Below are 16,889 nucleotides of genomic sequence, written 5' to 3'. Positions count from 1 at the left end.
GGTGAAGACAGATACTTTTACATCAGTGATAAAGGAGCCTGGAAAAAGAGATGTGACCATCCGTAATTCAGATTTGGCTAAATTTGGCACAAAGGCCGAACGCCAAACTAATTTACAATTGTATGCGAATCGTCGACCGAAAACACCAACGGGAAAGATTACTGAAGATCTTATTACTCACCATGCAAAAGAGACCAGGAAATAATAAGAAGGAGGCAGACGAATGAAACACCGAAAAATAGCATACAATATCAGTGCCGTCTCTTCGATACATTCAAATGTAACTCGAGCTCTTCGATTACGAATGCCCACAAAACCAAAACGAACAGTTATAACAACGCCGCCAAAGCCACCAGCAGAAGTAACAAGCGATTTCGCGGTGCCAATGGAGACGCCGTCGACATCCATTGTAATCGCGGAGCCACCTAGTAGACCGAAACAAAAAGCTGCTACCAAGGCTTCAGCGGCAACGATACCGCAAAAAGACAACGCTCAACGCCTTTAGTAACTGAGTCTGACGAATCACTTGCATCTGTTCAAACTTGTCCCCCACAGTTTCAAGTTCCAGTGCACCCTCGCGAAACAAAAGAAGACAAATAATTAAGCAAACACGGATCAAGAACAAGTCAATAAATTCAGCTATAAAGACGGCTGCAGCTCAGAGTCAGCACAACGAATCAGATTTTACAGTCCGCCCATGCTGCCCTGCACAATCTTACCCCACGCAGTACTATATTTCGCCTACCTACGAGGGACCAGAGGCATCAATGACGGTCGGCGAGGCGGAAAAATTTTATGAGAGTGACAGTGATGAAAACTTGCCGAACGTTAAACTGCTTTGACTAAAACTTTCTGAATAAAAAACATTATGGTAGTAATTATAGTAACCAGTACGTATGTTAAATAACATGTTAATTTCATGATAAATAACTTCGTCAATTATTTTGTCTAGGGGGAAATGTGGTACAGTAGTACATTTCATTCATTCTGGGGCTATTGATTTGGTATAGCAAATCAAGTTATTTTAGTTAAATTTAATTTAGTTCACTTTCCTTCGCCATTCAATTTTAATCATAATTTTAGTTCTTGTTTGAAGATCAAATCTTGAGTTTTCACATTTTAAATGTTTGTTTATATCCTATGCCTGATAACTTTGTCTGTTCATATTGTCATGTCGTCTTGCGATCTTGAGTTGCCGCAATTGGGATTCAATTGTCGTAATCAAATTGTTGATCAATTTTAGTTATTTTAATTTTATTTCGTTCTGCTCATTTTCTTAATTTCTCTTAAACTAGAATTTGCTGCGCCAAAGCATTAATTTGTATTAAATAATTTTGAGTCCTATTTCGCTAAGCGAAATACCAGTTTAACAATAGAACTAAGTTTCGCTCCGCCAGATCTACGCATATTCTGCATTCAGAATATTGAATCGTTCAGCTACAAAATTAATAGTAAATTCGCCACTCGAATTATCCAATTAATTTAGAGTAGTAAACTGAATAAATCGGCACCGCGAATCAACTCAGATTACAGATTGCGAATCTGTATGACAGTGTGAACGGTTGCTTGTGTCACAAAAGTCAATGTTTTTTTGGTCTCAATTTTGTATGGAGAATGTTAAGAGAACCATTCATTTCGTTGCTAATAATAGTGTCTTATTCTCTGGCTCTGTTGGCATTCTCATTTTCAACCCCATGTTTCTAAAATTTGCATCATTATGCATAGCAAATTTTTAATGTGTAGGTTTAACGTTCCTCAGCTTTAAAAGCCTTTAGCAGCCAGGCTACAGTGCTCATTTTATGCGGGATATTGTTTAATAAATATCTTTGGAAAAATTCAATTTTTGCGCTGCAATTCCTTATGTAAATGATTAGCGATTTTACAATGAGAACTTAACTCTCTACCCGAAAAACTCAATGAAACTCTATCCAAAAACCCTTCCACTGTACTACTGTTTGAAATTTTAAACGCAACTAGTCATAATTGGACAGGATCAAGAATCTAAAGAATCAATTAAAAAACACACACACAAGGTTCTAGGGTGAATAATAGCTAACCATATTATGAACAAACTTTTTTGCTTTTCGAGGATTAAAATTGAGCATACTGACAACGCTGCAGGTTTCAACCGCTTGGAAACCGAATACTTTGAACAATCTCTGCGTCTGAAAACCAAATATACCCATAATATACTAAGCTTAAAACCTAGAATTTCATACTAAGGGCCGCACCGATTAAAAAAATATCATTTCCACTAGTGTCATTTGAACAGATAACGGTTCTATAACGTAGAAAGAGGCGCAATTAGCTATTTCAATTGAATTATGCATAATAAAATTAAAAAAAACAATGAAATTTTAATCCATCACAGGAAAACAAAACACGCGCAAAACTAAAGTATCATTGCAATTGCTGATCAATTCGTGAAAAATTTTTGGGTTAGTTCCAGTTCTGATTGCTACTTGGCAAGTTCAACATAAAAGTTATAGTAATGCGTTTCATGATAAAATTGTGAGAATTTTAACAAGATGAGCGGAAAGAAACATTAGGAAAAAGAAAGGAAAGAAAACAAAAATTTCAGGGAAAAAATTTATTTTGCACTCATTTTTCAAAACTATTTCCTTCCAAAAGCTTCTTTGATTCGCTTGTAACTGGCTACTACTGGGTCTTGGAATGGCTTGATCATCACGATCAACAGAATTGAGTTGACAAATCCGAAACTCAATTTCAAACATCTCAGCGGGGATTCAATTCGCCAAAGTGTGGCTGATGTCCTGCGAGCTTTGCGGTAGTCAGTTAGAAGGTAGTCGTAGCTCCATTCCATCTAAGGCAAGTAAAAAACAATTTTAAAGCATTGTTCTTTTTTAGGCAATCTAAATTTAACCAATCTAGTCCAGATATTTAACATACGCACAATTTTGCCAATTATTATTAATCCTATTGTTGGTTTATTGGTCTACTTTTGGTTTTTAATCACTTATTTTGGTTAATTTTTAACAGAACTGTTAGCGCATTTTCATGAACTTTTTCTACGAACTGAAAGTTGATTACGCCAACATACAATAGAGACTAAAAAAGAGTATTGCGGCGGAAAATTTTCTTGCTCCAATTTTTAACAATTGTGTGAAATAAGCGTTTTAACAAAAACTCGTTCTGTTGATAATATAAATACAGTATTTCGCAATGCGCTTCATTTTTAAATTTTTCGGATCGGTTTGGTTTCTAGTTTTTTTGAAAATGGTTATCAATACTTTTCTCAGTAGTTCTCTTCAATGCCATTTCAGATCCAATGTTTTGCTTAGTCAATAAAAATAGTTTGATTTGTAGTTTTCGGCTGAGCCTGATGCGTGTTTTTTTTCCTAGGGGTTATGGACAAATTTTCTAGTTTGTTCTCGAATGGTTCTAAACACGCAGTGAAACTTTTTTTTTCATGGAGTTCCTGGGTTAGGAAAGTGCACTGCTAAATTACTGATAACCTCTGGCGCTTTCCGACATTTATTGAGAACTTGAGTAGCGTTTGTGTGAAACAAGCAAATTGCACGTTTGAAACACGCAACTTGCACTGCTACTAAAAATTTAAAAAACCACAAGTTTGCCGATAAATAGCCAGAACTTGTTAAATCAACATCTAGATACAATTTTAAAAAAACAATGGCAATTTAACTTCTGCCACCCAGCTCTTTTGGCTTTCTATTCGGGCACTATTTAAGTGACTTTCAACAATTACAAAAAATCTATACAATCGACTAAACTATCTTTTTAAAATTCATAACAAATCACATTTCCATTGTTTACATATGTTTGCATTATGTAAAAACGAAAACAAAAAGGAAGTACGTTTGGTTATATAAGTTCCTCTCCATTGAGTAAAATAAAGTGTGAGTAAATGAAACAAAAGTTTTTGTGCTTAAAAAAGCAAAACTATGACAGAGTTTGAGAATAAACTAGAGAAATATCCACAGAATTGAACGTACTAGAAAAGAAGATAAACTAGAAAAACGATATTCATTTATTCTATCATCAATATAGTAATGACCTTAATTTTTTAAATCATTGTTTGTGCAGAGTCTTTGGGAAAACTTTTACTGACAACCTTCAACCACTTATATCAAAGATATAATAAGTCTCTGATTATTAACAACTATATCAATATATTGGAATTATCAACTATATATTGGAAATTTGGTTTTATCTGCGAATCAGCTTCTCTGATTTTTAGGAGACCATCAGCGATGCCATGTATTTAACTAACAATATCAAACATTCCAGTACCATCACTACTTTCGCTAATCATCTTTTTGGTTGAAACTAATGCCTGACATATAAAATCAGCAACAGCAGCATTAAATTTAAAATTAAGCTGTACTCGTTTTAGTCCTATATGATTGTTCTGACATCTACAAATACATATATTCTATTACTACTTTCAAGTATACTATTTTTATTTGTAGTTTTATTTTATCTGGTTACCCATTATGATCTTTGTTGAAATTAGTTATCTCTTTAAATGCGACTTAATCCTATGATCAATGTTCATCTTAAGTATAAGAATCACTACTAATCTTACAAAAACGTTAACTAACATTAGTTTTGTTAATGTACTTGCACCAATAATTTCTTCAGAAACTTCAGTATTTTTGAAACCAACTATTACAAATTGTGGTCTCTCGATAGCACTTTCCATAACAAGATCAAATCAGAATTTTTTAGCATTATGTAGATTTTCATGGAATGTTTTTCTTTCATATTAACTAAAGCCAATGATATTTTTTTACTGTTTGATCTTGGTATCGAGAGCGGTATGGAGAGAGCAAAATATATGAAATTTGGTCCTGAAAATGATAAGGCTAAGATCTATGGATGGACAAGATCTATGGATATTACTGCATGTTATTGAATGATTGACAGTTTTCTTCATCAGGGAGAGAGGATAAATATTGATCATAGGTTTAAAAATAACAAAGAAGCATTTAAAAGATAATGGTTTAATTAAAATTTATAAATGATTACCAGATAATATTAAACCTTATATAAATCAAAGGACGTTTTGGAGAAGTAGGTGGCTATATTTATTTGTTTCTCGATATCAAAATGTTCAGATGGTACCACAACCAATACAACTTATTTTTGATTTTAATGCTGCTATTCCTGATGTTATATGTCATGCATTAGTTTCAGCTAAAAATATAAATGGTGTTAGTAGTGGTGGTAACAAAATGGTTGATATTGTTAGTAAAAGACATGACTTTGTTGACAGTCTCTTAGGGATCAGTGAAATTGTTTCGAAGATGTAACCATAAATTCAAATTCCTATAGATGTTTAAAAACGGAAACTTTTTAATCTATAATATTAGTGGTTGAATGTCTGTAAGTAAAAACATTACCTAAAGACTTTGAACAAATGTTGATAAACGGTATTACAGTATTGAAAGATAGATTAAATATTTCTTGTTTTTCTAACTTTTCTCCTGTTTCATGATAGTTTAATTCTATTGATATTCCTAGTTGCTTTCTCAAACGGTCATAGCTTGTTAATTTTGTCAGCGCACAAATTTTATCTTATTTACTCACACTTTATTTTAGTCAATGGAGATAGAACCTATATAACCAGTAACTACTTCCTTTTTGTGTTTGTTTGAAAGTTTTGAAAAAATATCTTTGAAACTGTACTTTTTATTGTGGATTCAAAAGTGGTTCAATAGTCAATTGTTTATAGATTTCTATAATCTATGAAAAACACTTAAATAGCGGAATTTTCACTATTTCTTTATTAGAATAGGAGTGGGTTATATGTGCTATGCCATCATCTTTCGTTTAGGAACTGGTCGCAAAGCGCATTTAACGCTCTACTGTTTTGTTTTATGTTTTATGATTTCAGCTGTTTTTTACGGAGAAATTTTAATTTAGACCAGCCCCGAGGTTGGTGGCAGAACAAATCAGCGCTGAATCACTCTACGGACTTTCTGTTTTTAAGATGGCAGCAGTCTGTTGTTGTCATAACTTGTGCTGGCCAGTCTTTAGTTTTGGTTAAAATTTAGTGCATAAAAACTATTATGTTCAAATCTACTCACACCAACAAGGTATGCATTATATGAGATTTGACAACCCGCGTTGGTACTTGTAACATTAAATTTGCGTAGCGAGTGGTAACAGCTAAGTTGATTGGGCATTGTGGTAACTGCCTACAAAAAAACTTCTGCGTAAATATTGTGTATACTATTAAAATAATTACCAATAATAAGCTACAAATGTATGAAAATATTTTGCTCAGACCTGATTTTGGTGTAAAGGTTTTTTGAGACTATGCAGGATAAATTTGAGCTTGGGAGAACCGCACGACCTCTATAAAACCATAATGAAGATAAACTACACAATAAAAAGCCTACAGTTTTTGAAGATGCAATGTTTAAGAACTGAAATTCGTTTTTACAATCAAAACATATATACTGGTTCAACGCTCAAAAGCTCTGAGACTTAGGTACCAGATGGTTAATCACATCTGGTAAACTTATACAATAGCGTGAACTTGTGAGTACAGGTAATCGTTAATTTTCAATTTCGACTCAATCAGTCGACGAAAAGTATAATCCTTCACCCCTTTCTAAGCTTAAGATGAAAACTAGGATAGAGCGAATTAGATATAACTATTCAAAAACGCCCATATGACCATTATAAAATGCTCCAGTCAGTCTCCAGTGCCTGACGTTAAAATGCCGAACGGACTTGTATAGTTAGACCCAAATTGACTTTTATAAACTTTTTTCATTATTAAAACTACATTTTTAGCGTTTTAAGCAACTTTATGTGACTCCACAGAAACATCTTCAAAGCTCTAATTGAAAAGCCTGATCGACATCGCGGATCTTGATGAGTGCCAGAAACTTGTATTTGAGAGCTGAACTTACGTCAATTAGCTTACATCACAAACAGATAAATTTTCGTTCAAAGCAGTCGCGTCTACTTTATTATGTTATCTAATGCAAAGTTTTAAATTCAACATAAACGAACCCTGAAAAATTGACCTCTTATCATATAATAGTTTGAATGTATGCATTTTTTTCTCGCGAAAAGACAATTCTAATCCGACAATTCTTTACATCATTACAATCAGCTCTAGTACTAAAACCAAAACTAAGGCGGTTCTCGAGGAACAAACTTCCATGATGCTAAATCCACAGGAAATGTAAAAATTTTCTGTTGAAATTTTAACAAAATCACAAGAAAGAAAATAATTATAATCAAAACATTGTTACTAAACCAGCGGCTAAATCGCCTGATAATTGTCTTGTAAGTGCAGTAAAATAAAGGAATGATCACAGGGGGGTGAAGCATCAACTCAATCTGACTACATAGAACAATTAAAACTGTTGCGAAAAATGTAATTAAAATATACAAATCAAAATTTGGGAAAGAGAAGCAGTTTAATACCAAGTTTAGAGCACAATGCCTCAATCCCTATTGCTATATGCATCCATGCATACAGGGCTTCGACTAAGAACAAAAAGTGAAAATAGTCAAAAAAGTAACACAGATTCCTTTCTACTTTGTGAGGTACCCCGTTGAGAATTGTTGGCCAATAAGCAGAAAGAAATGGTTGATCGACGAGTTTAATGCAATGCATCGTAAAAAATTTGAGCACAGTAATCAATTTAAAAAGTTTCTTTTTAGTACTAATGTTCAAAACGCTACAGTAAATTTTGATGACAATCAGTGCCACACTTACTTTATTTTGACCACAGAAACTTTAAAAATCTACACAGTGTTGCATCGCTGAAAAACTAGCTGTTATAGCATCTCCTATTGACGTTCAACGATGCTAACAATAAACCATCATATAGGTCTACTTGTACAATTCCTCATGCACACTTCAGTCATTTGATTAGATATCAAACTTTCCAGAGAGCTGTAGATTTTCCTCATGCCAGTCAAATCAATCAAAATCAGTGTTTTGCTAGATTTTACAAAACCTGGAACCCTCTATAAAAAATATTTTGTTATTAGATTCTAAGACACTAAATTATACTGATGTGTGTGTGCAATCTAGATAATTTCTTTATTATGATTTATTTCACTGGCTTAGCATGACCATGGTGAGGATTTTTCTTCTTTCTTCTACTATTGTTCTGCGGCAGCAGTAGATTTTGAGGACAACAGTAGATCTTGAGGCAGTTTAGAAGAAAAATCTACAGCTAAAAAAATTGTTTGAACATCTAAGGGCTCTAAAAATTATTCAAATACAAAATTTTTTATTCAAAAAACGGTTTGCGCTCCTAGGTTTACTTTTTTGCTGATTTTATGATAATCTCCATTCAATTGCTCAAATGTGAAGAATTTGAACTTAATTTGAACAATTGTTTCTTTTACGGATGCTAAGATTACTTGTGGACCGAACAAGAAAGAGATGAAGTAATTTCATTTTAACATCATAAGTCTTATTGATGAAAATCACAGCTTGCGTGCACTACATGCTAATACAAACCATAGTTTAACTAGAACTTGGCCGTCAAAAACTGATCCTCGTGAACGCTACAATCCGTTAAAAGATTGCTTTGCAAGCAATAGGTGTGATAGAAGCATTGAAATCACAGTCAAACTGAAAAAAGAGGGAGGTGTGATATTACTAACGACAATATCTTTTTGCGTGCAATCAGAGCAGACAATAATGCGTTTTCCGATGACTTCGAAAGCATATGTTTTATTATAAAGCCAAAAAGCAACAAGCAACGTGTCATCTAAGAATACCATCTTATTGAATGCATGTTATTCATCAAACAGATCTATGATTTTGTTTCTCTCTGGAGCAATTGGCGTTAAATATTCAAATGCTGTCACAAAAGAAAAACGAATACTTCTGGTTGGCATTTTTAACAGAAACTATTCCAACGAGATTGATAAAGGAAAATTCGAAACGCTTCTTTTATCTTATAGTTAAACCGTTCACAATGAAACTGAACTGACACACATTTTTGTGTAAAAAATTATAGGACTACATTTATTGACTATGTAGTTTCAGATCGTGACTTTCAGCAAATTTTCTTAGTTGACAAACCCCTCTTATTGGATAATTTTTTTCATCCATCCATACTGAGACACCATCAGATCAGGCAACAATGTTGCCCACAAATTGTTTTATGACTAATATCCTTACAAGAAAGAAAAATTCAAACACGCTCTTATTTAACGTGCTAGGCAGACCTCTATCGATGTAATGATCTTAATCAAATTCATGTAACACATTCGAGAACTTTTTCAACAATCCTTAAAATACACGCACAGGAAAAAAAATCTAAGGAACGATAAATCCCATTTTAAACGGTCGGGAAATTTTTTGAAAAAATAAAACCAAAGAACTAGAAATTCAATGCATTTCTCTTCTAAAAGTAAAGGAATAGCAAGTCATCAAAACCTTGAAGATAAATATATGCCAGTATCCTAACAGAAATTCGATGCCAAAACAAAGACTAAAACAAACACTCTCTGAAAGGTATTTGCAGATTTCGTAACAAGGCCAAAAAAGCTGAAAACATATTAATTTATGGATTCTTGCAACTGGATAAACTGAAAAACTTAAATTGCATAAAAAAATGAGTCCCTCAAATCACAGGAAAAAGCTTACAAAAAAAGTTAACTGTCAATTCATCACTGAGCAAAAGTTTACGCGTGGCATCAATAAACTGGACGACGGGTCAGCTGTTAGCGAACATCGATGATTCATTTTTTTTTAAAAAAAGTGTTTTTATCAATCAATATTTCCAGAGGAGCTCAAAACTGCTGCTGTTACCTCAATTCTCAAAAACAATAAGGATTCGGATAATTTTTGGCCCTCATAAATTACCCCATGTGTATCTAAGGTCAATGAAATTTTAGAGAAATAACAAATTGAGTACAAGTTCTGGAATAACTATAAGTTGCTTAGTAGAATCCAACTTAGTCTAGGAAAAAAAGGGCTCATCAGCTAATGCTTTGCTGTACACAGTCGAATTAAAAGGAAATCACACTGACAGAAACAGTTTTAGTTTTGCTGCCTTGTTGGATTTGTCTAAAGCTTTGATTCTATTAAACAAAAATTTTCATTAAAAAAATCTATTTGATGAAAAACACATATTAATAATTGATAGTTTTTTTCACTAAAAAGACAAGAAGTACTTGTCAACAACACTTATTCCAACGAAATTGTTAGAGGGGTTCCTTGTGGAACAGTGCGTGGACGGTTGCTTTTTAATTTGTAAATAAGAGACATGGGACAAAACCTTTAAAAAATCACGAGAACTAGTCAGGTAAAAAGGACGACACAATGTTACTTACACGATCATCTGAATAAGAAAAAAGTAATAAAGATTCTGAGCAAGACCTTCATCTGCTCTAAAAATACTTTAACAAATCACTCAAAATTTTTTGATGGCAAATAAGCAAAAGAAAATATTTCAATAGTCATTGGTAATGATGTCATCTAAGAAATAAAGTTTGTGAAATACATAAGACTAAACGGGATAAAAACTTAGATTTCTAAAAAGAATCAACACCTCCTCAAAAATTACCTTCGGAAAAAAACATAGATTTACATCAAAATCACATCCAGTTATCACTAATGAAAACAGTTATAAACACTTCCTTATTAAGCCAATTTCATTATTCTGCATTATTGGTTTTTTGCTCTAAAGACAAAAAACTGATTTTAATTTTAGGAAGCAATTAGGTTGGAATTTCTAGGTATGTTATGGATGTAAACCGATGGAATGAACGCAAGACCTTAAAAGAAAAAAAAATTTCCTTCTATATATAGTAAATTTTCTCAAATGGAAAAGACTGACTATCTTTTGGAAAATGAAAAATGAGCGGCTAATATATAAAGATTTGAACCCTCAATTGTCACAAAAGCTCTGGGGGGGGGCTGGGGTAATCTGCCCGTTCTGCCAAAAGCCCTAGAATAAAGAAAAGTTTGCGTCAGAAAAAGTCCGTCTTTTGCTACAGTTTGCAAAATTTAGTAACTACCCGTCTTTTGGTACCATAAGCTGGCGAGATCTCAGATTAAAAAACCCTTGATTAAGTCCTTATATCGTTGTTATTGTGGGCCATTGGTCGAGCTGTCCAATAAAAGAAATTTATACTAATGAATTTACGAGAATTTAATTTATTTTGATTTGTTGTCTGGGCAGAGTTGTTACAATAAATAAATAATTTGCTACAACTACTAATGGGTGGTTGCAGCTTTTGATATCCAACTTTTGTTATCCAACTTGTGAAGATTTAAGATAACGCTATGTACCATACGCCTTTCTCCCCAGGCTGAGAGCCAGTCTGAAATCGACGCTGATCAGACCATCCCAGACCAAAGTGACTTACTTGTGATCAAACTACCTTGCGTTCGGAACTCAGTATGTGCCTGCATTATGGTCCAAGTCACCTCTTATCACAGAATTTTCAGACCCTCGTCTGGACTAATCAGCGCTCAAAGATTATACTAGATTATGTAGCTCAAGCCCACGATGCGTAGGTGTTCACTCGAAATAACATTCCCCGGTCAGAGATCTCTTCTGTCAGGAGACCTCGACATTGGTCAATTTGGAGGCCAGTAGTGACCACATAAGTGGCGATGAATTTGGTATAAGGGGGTATAATTTAAGGGGGTTATAGTTTGAAAGACCTAATAATTTTGCATAAACTCACTGAGTCATTTCTGGCATTTCGTTGGATGTATAACGTCTCATAATGGGCTTCCATGAAGGTTCCAATAGACATTAATCGGCCTCTGAGGAAATAGTCTTGAAACACCACGTGAGGAGTCACCATTATAAACCATGATATCGAAAGACCACAGAAAGCACGTGTAAGTAGATCTAAAAGTTCAACATAAATTAACTTAAAAAAACTTCTAAATTCCAAGTTCGCTGCCTTTTTCATGGAAATTGACCCAACTAACTAGTGTATAAACGGGTGTTTCACCCCCAGTCTATCATTTGAATTAAACCATAAACGGGGCTATATTTTTGCGTGTGGCTATATTACAAAATACCCAAAAAAAAGATTCAATTGAAAAATCTTATGAGCAAATGCTATGATATTGAAAGATAAAGATTATTGAAATTGTAAAGATTATACTCTTGATTGAACTGCACTCAATTTTCTCACTACAAAATCAAAAAAGAGGATTTTTTATATAGAACAAAACCAACAAAATTCATTTTGCATCTTTTTAAATTGGCCACAATTGAGCGGTTCGGAAAATAAATTGTCATGCAGAAGAGCATAAAGTTTTGTTGTAAAAACTTAACTTTTAACTTAAAACCAATATCGCGTTCAAGAAAACTTTGAACAAAATTTATGCGATTCTTTGAGCAGACTATCGAAATAACAATTCCAAGTACGATCAAATTTTTAATCTATCAGAACTTTCTTTACTTCAGACTGAACAACAGGACTGCTTTAATGCTAATATAATGGAGAGCTTTTTCTCCAAAAAGTTGATCGAAAAAATAGGTTCAAAAATTCAGTCTTTTCCACAAAATTCATGGTCTTTTTGTATCCTATTTCGTACGATTAACTCTTCTTGTTAAAAGAGATAATTTTCGTCGATATTTTGTTTGCTACATCAAAATATTCTGAAAAAGAACTGAAAAGAAAGTAAGTTAAATTGCACACTTGTATAAAAATTTTCATGAAAACGCTTTCGTATCTCCTAGTTGTGCCTCATTCGATCTTACTTTTCCTGATTAATATTCTATGCCGCGGAACGTGCACCATTTTTTAAAATCGCTTTCGAAATTTAGAAAATATCCAAAATAGTATGATTTGATCATTTTTCCGAATTCTCACTTTGTTTCAAAATGTTACACTGGTTTTTTCTAATTATACAGTCAAAATATTACAGTCGTTTTTGTAATTATACAATCATAAACTATCTATTCACTCAAGTCTTTGTCTGGTGCACTGTGTTTTTTTAAAATCAGATTTGCATTCTTTGATTTGTTCATTCATGGTTTAATAATAAATGGGATATTTTTTTGTCTCCTTTATGTTCCCCCATCCAGTTTAGTGGCCATATATCTTCTACGCCCCTTGGCGTTTTTTATAATTTTTAAATAGTAAAGTTCTATATAGCAACACATGAATTATAATTTGGGGGTTTTGCTAGTAGTTTTTATAGATAACACTTACTATGCAGTGATTGACAAATCCCCCTAATTTGTGCATGAAAAAAAATCGTCTAAAACTCTAGCATCAATTTGAGATAATCATTTGACTTCAATTTGTGCTCCCGTATTGACTTTACTAGAATTTTAATTGGTACCAACAAACGGCTTTTAAACGCAAGATTTATAGAGAACAACTTTTTAAATTCTTCTTTTTTGTCCGAGGCCAGGATGATATGGAATTTAATTTATGCCGATGTTTGGTAATGGAACCAAACAAAAAATTATGATCTGCTCAATCTAACTACGCAAACCATTTTAGTGCTGAACCATTGAAAAGAAATAAATTGGTTTTTCAACATTATTTATGGTTTGTTTATATTATATTTATATCGCAATATGAGCTTATTATTTTAATCCGAGCACAATTTCTTGAATAATTTTGTATGATTGCGTCATCAACATCCTGAATAGTAACCAAGGGGCAGTTATTCCATTTATTCATCAGAATAAAAACATTTTTTAACAATTAATTTTTTATTGTTCCAACTTAATCTAAAAACGCCTAAAATTTAACATACAGAATGTAATGATAATCTTTATTTATTGATACTATCAAAAACCTTAAAAATAGAGTACTACATATACCGTTCAAGAAAACTAATTTGTTTCAGCTGATCCACGAGTGACTCTTTTGGTATTACTTTCGTAGTTGAGACGACCGAACAAAAACGACAAAAAACTGTAAGAAATCTTCAGTATTTTCGGTTTCAAACGTAAGAAAGCTTCGGTAAGTTCGATTTTTTCGGTTTTTGTGGGTTTCGAACGTAAGTAAGATTCGGTATGGTAGTTTTTGGACGCAAGAGAATTTCCATATATCCGGTTTTAAAAGATTCACTATATTCGGTATTTAAACGTAAGAGATCGTCGGTATGTTCGGTTTTAGAAGTAGGGAATTTTCGATTTTATTCCATTCGAAGTTTTTTTCTGTATATAATGTAGCCAAACGTTATGATGTGGGTTTTTGCAGGAATTTGAAGCGTCTTCTTAGAAAATGTATATTGAACTTATTGAACATTCGTCTCAGCTCATTCGCAAAAATAGATGAATGAGTATAAATTTCTTGGTTAATTTTGAATTCAAAAATGCAACATACTTGTTGAACATTGATGAGAATTTCTCAACTAAGATTCGGTTTCGAAATGAACTCTTAGGTAAATCAGGTCGGTATTGGGCTGTTTCTTTTTCTCTGAATTCATACATGTTAGTTTGAATTGTAATTATGGTATTATTGAAACCATTGAGTCGTTATCCTCCAGTACTACACATTATGTTGAAGAAACATACTTCTATTGAGTTGAATAAAAACTGCTGGTTTGCCTCTGTAACAATCTGGGTCGTTACTCTGGGGAGATTTTAGATATTTATTTGTACGAAATAAATGCAGATCAGAGCTGAAAGTGAACAGAAACAGTTAATAAACATCTAAAGTGCCCTCAGAGTGATTGAAAAATAAATAATCGATTTCATCCGTGAACGCTAAAAGATGCGGGCGCTTTTCTGTGGAATTTTTTTTTCACTGATATTCACCGCAATTCTTTCAATATTTTTTTTCTACAAAACGTCAACCCGTTACACAGTATAGTCGCTACATAGTCAGTCATGGTGAGTCAACACTCCAATTGCGTATGGGGTTTGCAAATCACGATCTATTTGTATTCCCCCCCCCCCCCCTCAATGTGTGTGTTTTATGCCCCCAATTACAAATCATGAGTTGTCATTTAGCATGTTACTATGTAAATATAAAAAAGATAGCACGCGAACCTGGAGTAGGTGTGTAAATGTCCAATAAGCTGAGGGCCAAAACCGAGTAGATTCTCAAATCATTTACACTCACTAAGTCATAAGTTATAAATGGAAAACATTCAGTTAAAGTGACTCACTCTTTCGCGTGATTTGCTTGGATTTCTGAAGATTGACACTGCATCTGTAGTATGCAAAGGCTGATATCAGCACGGCAGGAATGTGAACAAGAGGAACTCGTCCGAAATGTTCAATAGGAAGAGATTTCTGCCGGAAACAATCCCAGCATTCGTGGGACCACTCGTCCAAACCCTACAAGCATCCACATATATATATTTACAAAAAATAATTGTGACCCCCCCCCCCCCCCCTCCCTCCACTCCCCTTTTCATAATCTATAACCATCCATGGTTGAAGTTTTCATTGTTGAGCTTTCTTCCTTGTTTACAATGGTAAAGAGGATCTTTTCCGTTTGTGCCCCCAGCTTAGTGGGCGCATATTATTTGCATCCACCAGACGCACGTCCCATATTTTTACAATGATTTCCTAGGTAATGGCACATGCTGTGTAACTAGGGTTGCATAACGTAGTGGGGGGGGGGGGGCACAAAAGGTTCATTTTGTTTGTTTGGGATGAGACACACTTTCGATAATCGCAAAAGAGATGTCCTTAAAAGTATTTAATTAATGAAGTTATTCGCGGCACACAATTGACCTGCTAACCACATACTTGCCATAGCAGGAGCTTAAATTATACTATGAGACTGAATCTATTAGAACACGAATAGAGAAAAAATGATGCCAGTGGAATGACTATCGTCACTTCATTGTAAAAGTATCAAACTATAAAATACTGTCAAACTATGAAATAAAAACATATCACACGGTCAAAAACATAAGATAACGTTTTTTATTTTACTCGTTGCAACTAGAAAAAAAACTTAACTAATACTACTATTTTGTCGCATAGTAATCGCACAAAAGCAACTCCCAGTGAAATGAAACTTGATACACCTTGCCATGTCATGCAAAATCTTGAAAACTCTTTCAAAATTTGAAACATCTTGTCAAGATCTTGATAGACAAAGCAAATATTTCTTGGAACACTTGGATAAATCTTGACAAGATCTTATCAAGACATGTCAAGAATTTTTCTTGGCGTACCTTGATAAGATCTTGACAATTCATGACACATGATGAATTTTGTTTGTAAGCAACCCGGAGTGAGGTGGTGGAACCGGGAATTCAGACAAAAGTTGGCCATGACCAGACAATCTAGACAAAAAATTAACTATGAATCGAAGCAGTGAAAATTAGCGCGATGCAACGCGTTTATCTCTCGATTTTGTAACAATATGACTCGACAATGCGACGATTCGATTTAACGCGAATTGGACTAAAAAACGCGATTATAATCAGACAGGACAAAACATAGTGATAGACGCAAATCTGGCATAGTCCCCACAAATTTGAAAAATAAACGAGATCTGTGCAGTTACAAAATCCTTTTGCGGCCGTCAAAAATCTGCTATGTGACTCAATAATGACTGAATACTATTTGCCAAGACTTCTAGTAGTCAGCAAAAAACTGTTAGATTAATTGAACGGCTCCTTTTGCGTTAACAAAGTAAGTTTCATAACGTACCGACGACATAACTGTACATAGTGTGTACTTAAAACTACGAATATCTGAAACAAAGGCAAAAGTCTGATTTAGGACTCGATTCTCGGTCTCTGCAACTCTGTCGTCGCAATTATTGCTATATGAAGAGTTGCAGAACATGGCAGTCTCATCAATAACACAATGGCGTGCGTTACGGAGCAACTGTGTTCTTTCGCCCTCATGAAATTAATCAACAAATTAATTTCGCTTAGGAGCTTCTTATCTTTCTGATGGCGACTCTGTGTTAATAATCATTCAATTACTTTCCACATAACAACAATGGCAAAAAAATGC

At 33.8% G+C, this 16,889-nt stretch overlaps 1 protein-coding gene across 1 annotated transcript; it reads right to left on the bottom strand.

Annotated features, from left to right (window-relative positions):
- Positions 1-2,614: 2,614 nt before the first annotated feature.
- LOC142336175 (uncharacterized) lies at positions 2,615-15,067 on the bottom strand. The gene is made up of 3 exons (XM_075385224.1): positions 14,955-15,067; positions 11,668-11,837; positions 2,615-2,824 (listed from the first exon to the last, which is right to left on the bottom strand). Exons 2-3 carry the CDS (start codon positions 11,788-11,790, stop codon positions 2,615-2,617), a joined length of 333 nt encoding a protein of 110 aa, XP_075241339.1. The 5' UTR covers positions 11,791-11,837; positions 14,955-15,067.
- Positions 15,068-16,889: the final 1,822 nt, after the last annotated feature.

The sequence above is a fragment of the Convolutriloba macropyga genome, chromosome 1, assembly GCF_964194025.1.
Source record: "Convolutriloba macropyga chromosome 1, txConMacr16.3, whole genome shotgun sequence".
Lineage (NCBI taxonomy): Eukaryota > Metazoa > Xenacoelomorpha > Acoela > Convolutidae > Convolutriloba > Convolutriloba macropyga.
Note: the sequence above shows the minus strand (reverse complement) of the source record. Positions and strands in the feature narration are given on the sequence as shown.

What these genes read in the sequence shown, in the direction of transcription:
- LOC142336175 (XM_075385224.1), bottom strand. Translation starts at nt 11,790, where the DNA reads ATGGTGACTCCTCACGTGGTGTTTCAAGACTATTTCCTCAGAGGCCGA. An exon ending in GAAATGCCAGAAATGACTCA is followed by an intron (nt 2,825 to 11,667) that starts GTGAGTTTATGC and finishes TACTTGCCTTAG; the next exon opens with ATGGAATGGAGCTACGACTA.